We start from the raw sequence: 8,101 nt of genomic DNA, 5'->3' as shown, positions 1-8,101 counted from the left end.
ATGAAATATGATATGTTATATACATATATATATAAATAATCATATAAATATAATATTTTATATAAGTTTTACAATATTATATTTATTATATTAGTTATTATAATTTTAAAAAGTAAAGAAATTTATATTTTTGTAATAAAATATTATTATTTTATCTTTATTTTAGGATTATTTATTTATTGTAATTTTATTTATACTAATCGAATCGGATATATGTTAAAAATACAAAAAAAATTCTAGATATTCTAGACACAGGATATTCGAATAGCTATGGATCAAATATAATCGAATAGTTGGTTATTCAAACAAAATGGATTAGATCGCGAAAACCTCAAAAAACTCATATATTTGATCCGAGCCGAGCCCTCTTTAGCCTTTTTTTTTTTTTGTCAACCCCTGTTTAACCATATCCAACATGGTGAATTCGTTTTTCCTATTTATGTTCCCTTTTGTTTTCAACTTTTTTTCTATTTATAAGAAAAAAAACTACTACAGTATTTCTGTTGCACGAAAAAAGAACTACGGTAATATTAACGAGTTGACTTTTCAACGCGCTCCGATATCTCGATCCATGTTGCATCAACGGTCAGGACCATATATAACAAGTCACATACCCTGATATATCGCCACGTGTGACAAACACTACACTAACACACAACCACAACCGACACAACCGAGTAAAAAATCAGACAACTTAAAGTTACTAACAGTAGTACTGTCCGAACGCAAACTCTTTTGTAGTAACTTTGACAAGTAACAGTGTCCAAAAAAAAAAAATCAAATTCGAATCTTTCATTAATGGAAAACTCAGATCTTCTCTTGACCTCAATTAGATAATAATAAACAGAGAGATTCTCTCTCTCTACCAAGAAGACGAAGTAGATTGGATAAAGATGATCGAGAGATGTTTAGGAGCTCACCGGTGCCGGAGAATCCAAAGAGCATTACGCCACTTAAAGGTGACGGTCCTCTGTCTCGTTCTCACAGTAGTCGTCCTACGTGGCACAATCGGCGCCGGTAAGTTCGGTACACCGGAGCAAGACCTCGACGAGATCCGTCAGCATTTCCAAACATCTCGTAAACGAGCTGAGCCTCACCGTGTACTCGAAGAAATACAATCCGGCGGCGGCGGAGGAGGAGATTCCGGCGACGGTGGCGGCGCCGGGAGCAATAACTATGAGACGTTTGACATTAACAAGATATTCGTTGACGAAGGAGAAGAAGAGAAACCCGACCCGAATAAACCGTACACTCTCGGACCCAAGATATCCGATTGGGACGAGCAAAGATCCGACTGGTTAGGGAAGAACCCTAGCTTCCCCAACTTCATCGGACCAAACAAGCCACGTGTCCTCTTGGTGACCGGTTCTGCTCCGAAGCCGTGTGAGAATCCTGTGGGAGACCATTACCTCTTGAAGTCGATCAAGAACAAGATCGATTACTGTAGGCTTCACGGGATCGAGATCTTCTACAACATGGCTCTGCTCGATGCTGAGATGGCTGGGTTTTGGGCGAAGCTGCCGTTGATTAGGAAGCTTTTGCTGTCTCACCCCGAGATTGAGTTTCTGTGGTGGATGGATAGTGATGCCATGTTTACGGACATGGCGTTTGAGCTTCCGTGGGAGAGGTATAAGGATTATAACTTGGTGATGCATGGATGGAATGAGATGGTTTATGATGACAAGAATTGGATTGGGTTGAATACTGGGAGTTTCTTGCTTAGGAATAATCAGTGGGCGCTTGATTTGCTTCACACTTGGGCTCCTATGGGTCCTAAAGGGAAGATCCGCGAGGAAGCGGGTAAGGTTTTGACCCGTGAGCTTAAGGGTAGGCCGGTTTTCGAAGCTGATGATCAGTCTGCTATGGTTTATCTCTTGGCTACTCAGCGAGACACTTGGGGTAATAAGGTAATAACTGAAATTTGATTTGAGATTCATATTGCCTTAGTTGTTAAACCAATATATAAGTCTAGTAGTCTACAGCATCTCTTGATTACATAAAGATCGGTTTTTCGCACATAAATTGCAATGTGAGTTGCATCTTGTTGGTTTATAGCGTCTCTTGATTATATCAGTATGAGTTTTTTCACTTACAAGTCACTATGTGAGTTGCATATTCTCATAGGAATTGGATTTGTATTCGCAAATGATAATGTGAGTTGCATATTGTCAGTTTATGACGTTTGTTCATCACAAGAAGTTTTAATTTATCATCCAAATCACAACGTGAGTTGCATCTTGTGGTTTTATAAAGTCTCTGATCACATAGGCATTGTAATTTGTATCCACAAATTACAATGTGAGTTGCATTTGTTATGTTTATAATTTGTTTCATCATAAAGTTTTAATTTATCACTGCATATCACAATGTGAGTTGCATCTTGTTATGTTTATAACGTTTCTTCATCACATATTTATCATCACAGATCACAATGCGAGTTGCATTTTGTTATGGTTTTGCTTTATTCTTATTTGAGCTGCTGCATTGTTGTTATAGGTATACCTAGAAAATGGGTACTATCTTCACGGTTACTGGGGAATACTTGTGGACCGATACGAAGAAATGATAGAAAACTACCACCCGGGTCTAGGTGACCACCGGTGGCCATTGGTGACTCACTTTGTCGGTTGCAAACCATGCGGGAAGTTTGGGGACTACCCGGTTGAACGGTGTCTAAAACAGATGGACAGAGCCTTTAACTTTGGGGATAACCAGATTCTGCAAATATATGGTTTCACTCATAAATCTTTGGCTAGTCGCAAAGTAAAGAGAGTGAGGAACGAGACTAGCAATCCGCTGGAGATGAAAGACGAGCTCGGGTTGCTTCACCCGGCGTTTAAGGCTGTAAAGGTACAACAAACCAACCAAGCTTGAATACTCGGATCTGCGGCGTTTAGGAATTTGTGTTCTGTTTCTAGCTATATTCATGTCTTTGCTTGTTGTTGTAAGATGGGTGGAAGCAAAAGTATTGTGCATAGACATCAGTTTGTTTCTCTCTCTTTTTTTTAATCCATATTTCAGAATCAATAATAATCAATGTTAACTGAAGAACATTTTTAGCCTGCTTTCAAATGTATCTACATCTAACAACTAAATAGTTGATTCTTTTAGTATACAAGATGTCAAAAGCATATTGGATACATCAATAGAGTACTGACTTACTATGGTTTGGGAATTTATAGCATCATTTGGGTCTCTTTAGTTCAACCTTCAGCGTATCAAAATGTGAATACAGAAAAAAATTAATTAGAAAATTTTCAATAAATTTGGCATAATTTTTTAAAAAATCTAACCTAAATTTTAATATAGTTTATAAGATTTAATTCTAAAATTTGAGATCCCACAAAGGCACAAAGCATGGAGACTTTTAAAGATAAGAACGTTCAAAGTCTTAGCTTAGCTTCTTTGCTGAGAAAATAAGGTAGAAAGTAAAAACACTCGCAAAGACTAATCAAATTGTGCATAAAAAAAAGACTAAAACTGAAAGTCTTTGTATGATGTATAATATCCTACTATATAAAAGGGACTAAATTCAAGGCTTTTGAGACTATCCACCTCAGCCAAAATATTCTCATCTAAAAAGAATTAAAAATAAATATTATTTAGAAAATAATTAACTAACATACAATTTTTGATATTTCTAAAAATTTCAAATTTGTAACTACTAATTTATTAATAGAATCATATATCTATATTGAATTATGTTATATTTTAATAGTTAGACTTTAAGGGTAAATAAATTATTAATTTATAATATATATAATTTATAACATTATATTGTAGTTATAAATAAAGAGAAAATAACCGGGAAGGATGAAGAAGCTCATGTAAAATTATGTAATTAAAATGGTAAAATGGTGAGTATGATGAGGTGAATCTAAGAAAATTTGTTGTACAAATTATGGTGTTTTATTCGTCCACTATAATGATTTAAAATAAAATATATATTCACATAAATAAGTCAATATTTGTTGTTTTTTTTTTGGTAAGATGTTAAGATTATTATTTTCTAAAGGTTACACTGTTGTTTTTAAACAACTTATTACAACAAGGAAACAAAAACAACCAACAACAACTCAAGGTAAAAAAAGCCTTAAGGAAGTCTTATACAAGAAATATAAAAAGAAGTAGAGAAGATGAGAAAGAAGAACTTACCGGGTAAGAGAGGAGACGGTCACGCATCATACGGTCGAAAGAGGCAAGGATGACTGATGAAGGTGAGGAGACATGACTGAAAGTAGAGCTTGATGACTGGAGTAGCATGTGCATCTACGTTGACGCGAGGTTGATTGATCTAGGCTGCAACAGAGTGTAGATCAGCCGGAGGAGAAATCCAAACTTCAGCAGCAAAAGGCTCCCATATCAAGCGAGAGAAAGATCACTCAAAGAAGAGATGATGGTGAGTCTCTATTTCCAGATTACAAAGGGCGCACGTTCCTGAGACATTTAATCCCCAACGCCTCAAGCGATCCTTGGTTGGCAGTCTTCTCCGCAAAGCCAGCCATGATATAAACGCATTACGTGGAATATGTTCCTTGAACCAAATATTCTTGTGCCAATATGTATTGTTGATAGTGTTTATATTCTTTTCTGACATTAGTATCCATATTTTTTGATAAACTGATCCAAAGAGATTAGTTTGTGGAGCTAACCAAACGAGGATTATAGTGTTTACTTTGGAAAAAGTAATAGGTTGAATGATAGATGGCATGCGTGCCTTTTCACATGGAAATCTGCACATATATTAAAATTATAAGTTTTGAATCATAGAGAAAATATAGTGTATATGACTGAAGTTGGTACATTCTGAAACTAAATATGGCTGAAATTCTTCTTTGTCAAAATGCATAGATGTGAATCTTATATGAATAGAGTTCTACATTGCTTATAGCAGTGTAATAAACTCCGTGTGTAAAGGATAAAAAATGTTATATAAGTGAAAACAAAATTTATGATTTTTTTCTTGTGCCTATAGGCTCTTCGCAATTTGAAGAAGAAAGAACATATTGTGTGAAAATCTTTGGCTCGGTCAAATTTTATCCAGTTGTTTACAAAACTGTTATTATCTGATTCATGTAATTTTTCAGTGTTGATTTAAAAGCCCAAAAAACCTATCTATACTGACTTTTTTATATTTTTTCTGTGATTTGAATTTAAAAAGAGATAAAACTTTCGATAAGTTATGTAAACTCAGAACAAGTATTTAGCTTTAGAAAGCATTTACATGTTTCAAACTTATAATATATACATATATAATGTTTAAAATTATGCATATAAAACCTGTGTAAAATGTGTCTGAATATGTTTCTCTTCTTTAATGTGTTAATCGTACTATATATAATATTATTTTAAAATTTCAAAAATTTATGTCACTATCACATACAAAAAACCATCAATAAAAAATATAATTCTCCATCTACAACAAAAAAATGAAAAATTATTAACTTATAAATTTAAATTAAGAAAAACTAACATTGGAAAAACAAGAAGTTAATATAAAAGAAAAAAATTAACAAATAATATTATAAATAAAATAAATTTATAAGACATAATCCGCGCGAAGCGCGGAAAAAATCTCTAGTTCTCAGTAATAACTCTGCGGTACATTGCAACCTTCGTATTAATTAACTAATACTCCTTATCCATGTGTTTCATTTTAACTGTCGTTTTGGGTTTGTACACGGATTAAGGAAACAACTAATTTTGTATATTTTCTATATAAAAACACAATTAACTATACACCTAACCTAACCATATTTCAATTAATAGAAAAATAAATTACTAAATAAAATCAATAAATGTTGCATTAAAAATCGAAAATGACACTTATTTTGTAATGGAAAAAAATCTCTACAACAACATTTAGTATAAAAGGTAGGGAGTATTTTTTATTATAAAAGAGCTTGAAGATTAGACAGATAGTTTTTGATTGAACAAAGATCTCTCAAGAATACACACATGACTGAGAATAAAAACAGAGAAAAAAACAGAGTACTGAGGAATTGGGCAATGAAGCAGCCACTTATTTACTCTTAGCATTATTACTGTAACTGAAGCAGAACTATTTTGTTTTCTTTTTAGTTTTTAGAAATCCTCACTGAAGGATCTTCTGTGAAGCTGGCCTCTTGGTGATCTCAGCCACCCACTTGTTGACATGTGGACGCTCGGTGAAAAGCTTCTTGGTGGGAGTTTCAAGCAAGTATTGAACCGCAGGAATGTGGTGAAGATCGGTCAAAGTAAAAGTGTCACCAGCCAAATACTTGAACTCCTTGAGCCTAGCCTCGTATACATCAAGGACCTTGGCTAACTTAGCCTCTTCTTCGGCGACAACGGCTTGGTCTGTGGTCAAGCCATAGATGAGCTTAAATACATGTTCCCAAGCAAGCTTTGACGCCAGTGGGTCGAACTGGTGAGCTTCTACTTGCATTCCCATGGCCATGATTGCATATTGGGCCAGGTTCTTGGAGTCAGGCTGGAGAAGGTTGGTTCCTTGGCCTTCGTATCGGTGAGCTATGTACTGAGTAATAGCTCTTGATTCTACACAAAAGAACCAAATGATGTTAGTGTATGTTTCTTCTTCCTACGCATATAATTTTCAAATCAGATTAAGATTGAAGATCATGAAAACGTTCATACCGAAGAGCTTGAGGTCTCCATCTTCAAAGGCCGGAACTTTACCAAAAGGCTGCAATATAAATAAAAATGCAAAACATTCAAGATTTAGACCAGATTCATCAGAGTGCTGGTCTTGTACTCTTGTCTTACAACAACATATATATGTACTCCCTACGTTTCGTTTCATATGTTGTTAAGGTTCTTTCACACAAATTAATAAAATCATTAAATTTTCTATTATATCCCTAATTAGTACACTATTTTATTTATTTTTTAAAAATTAATGTGCTGAAAGATAGGAATTAAAAGTGAAAAAACCATCAAAAATTTGCACTGAAAATATAAAATGTCATTTATAATGAAATAAAATTTAAATTCTACAACTACATTTAAAATGAAACGGATTTAAAATGAAACGATTAAGTATATACTTACGTTGTGGGATAGGAAAGACTCTGTCTTGTGCTCACCGTCCTTGAGGTCGACATGAACGAGCTCAAAGTCGAGGTTTTTCTCGTGGAGGGTGAGGAGGACTCTTCTGGTGGAAATGGAAGCAGCGTGTCCGAAAACTTTGATACCTGCCATTGATACAAAGAAACTGTTTTAAGAGATGTGATGTTTGATGTTTGAAGGTGAATGTGATGAAATAAGACACAAGTGGTGATGGTATTTATACAAGTAAAAAACAGAGAATTTTTGTGCATTCTCATTAATGTTACATATTATTCAACTTATACACAATGCATCTACAAGACCGTCGCAACCAATATTGACTTGTTTTTCTAGAGGTTTTTTAAAGTTAAATTGGATTGAATGAAGTTTGTTTATAAATTTGGTTATGGAATAAAGTTTTTTTCCTTCTAGATAAAGCATTCAATGTCATCAGAGAGAAGATCAAACAAGTCTGTAGTAACTGCCAAATGACTCAAACTTCTTATAACTTTTATTCAATTACGGTACTACACTGATGAAAATATCTAAAGAAATTTTGAAAGTTACTTACATAACATGATTTCTCAAAAAGTATTTATTTTAGAAATATTAAATAATGTTGTTGCTTTTGAAATTGACTTTAAGAAATAAGTCATATATTAGAAAGTGAAACTAAAAATATTATTTTTACTATAGACCTATTTTACATAATTTTTTAAAATATTGATATCCATTCATGATCTTTTAAAAATTTATTAGTTATTTTCATTTATGCACCTTCATATTGATCATTTTTAGTTTTACTTTAAGAATTTCTTTATTAAAAAACAAATATCAGTAATACAAAAAATTATGAAAGTAAACTTACACATTCTTTTTTTCTGAATCTTACGCATTTACGGTGAAGAACTAAACTAATGTTCTTAACATTAAAAAAACATATGTAACTCAATATAATCCACAAAATTATTAACTTGACTAATACAAATTCTTATACCTAAAATCAAATATCTAACTCAAATATTAATATGCTATTATTTATAGTAATATTTTA

The 8,101-nt window shown here is 33.2% G+C and overlaps 2 protein-coding genes across 2 annotated transcripts; one reads left to right on the top strand and one right to left on the bottom strand.

Moving 5' to 3' along the window:
• Positions 1–710: 710 nt before the first annotated feature.
• Positions 711–3,065, top strand: LOC103858760 (xyloglucan 6-xylosyltransferase 2). The gene is made up of 2 exons (XM_009136180.3): positions 711–1,907; positions 2,497–3,065. Exons 1-2 carry the CDS (start codon positions 894–896, stop codon positions 2,872–2,874), a joined length of 1,392 nt encoding a protein of 463 aa, XP_009134428.1. The 5' UTR covers positions 711–893; the 3' UTR covers positions 2,875–3,065.
• Positions 3,066–5,861: 2,796 nt separating this feature from the next.
• Positions 5,862–7,327, bottom strand: LOC103858759 (glutathione S-transferase F2). The gene is made up of 3 exons (XM_009136179.2): positions 7,051–7,327; positions 6,637–6,685; positions 5,862–6,537 (listed from the first exon to the last, which is right to left on the bottom strand). The coding sequence occupies exons 1-3, from the start codon at positions 7,198–7,200 to the stop codon at positions 6,095–6,097; spliced, it is 642 nt and encodes a 213-aa protein (XP_009134427.2). The 5' UTR covers positions 7,201–7,327; the 3' UTR covers positions 5,862–6,094.
• Positions 7,328–8,101: the final 774 nt, after the last annotated feature.

The sequence above is a fragment of the Brassica rapa genome, chromosome A03 (genome assembly GCF_000309985.2).
Source record: "Brassica rapa cultivar Chiifu-401-42 chromosome A03, CAAS_Brap_v3.01, whole genome shotgun sequence".
NCBI lineage: Eukaryota > Viridiplantae > Streptophyta > Magnoliopsida > Brassicales > Brassicaceae > Brassica > Brassica rapa.
The sequence above is the reverse complement of the archived record's forward strand: the minus strand, read 5'-3'. Positions and strand labels throughout refer to the sequence as shown.

Bases quoted from the DNA above. Each gene is read 5' to 3' on its own strand.
- LOC103858760 (XM_009136180.3), top strand. From the start codon at position 894: ATGATCGAGAGATGTTTAGGAGCTCACCGGTGCCGGAGAATCCAAAGA. The intron at 1,908-2,496 runs GTAATAACTGAA...TTGTTGTTATAG, and splicing joins GAGACACTTGGGGTAATAAG to GTATACCTAGAAAATGGGTA.
- LOC103858759 (XM_009136179.2), bottom strand. From the start codon at position 7,200: ATGGCAGGTATCAAAGTTTTCGGACACGCTGCTTCCATTTCCACCAGA. The intron at 6,686-7,050 runs GTAAGTATATAC...TTTATATTGCAG, and splicing joins AGTCTTTCCTATCCCACAAC to CCTTTTGGTAAAGTTCCGGC. The intron at 6,538-6,636 runs GTATGAACGTTT...TCTTTTGTGTAG, and splicing joins TGGAGACCTCAAGCTCTTCG to AATCAAGAGCTATTACTCAG.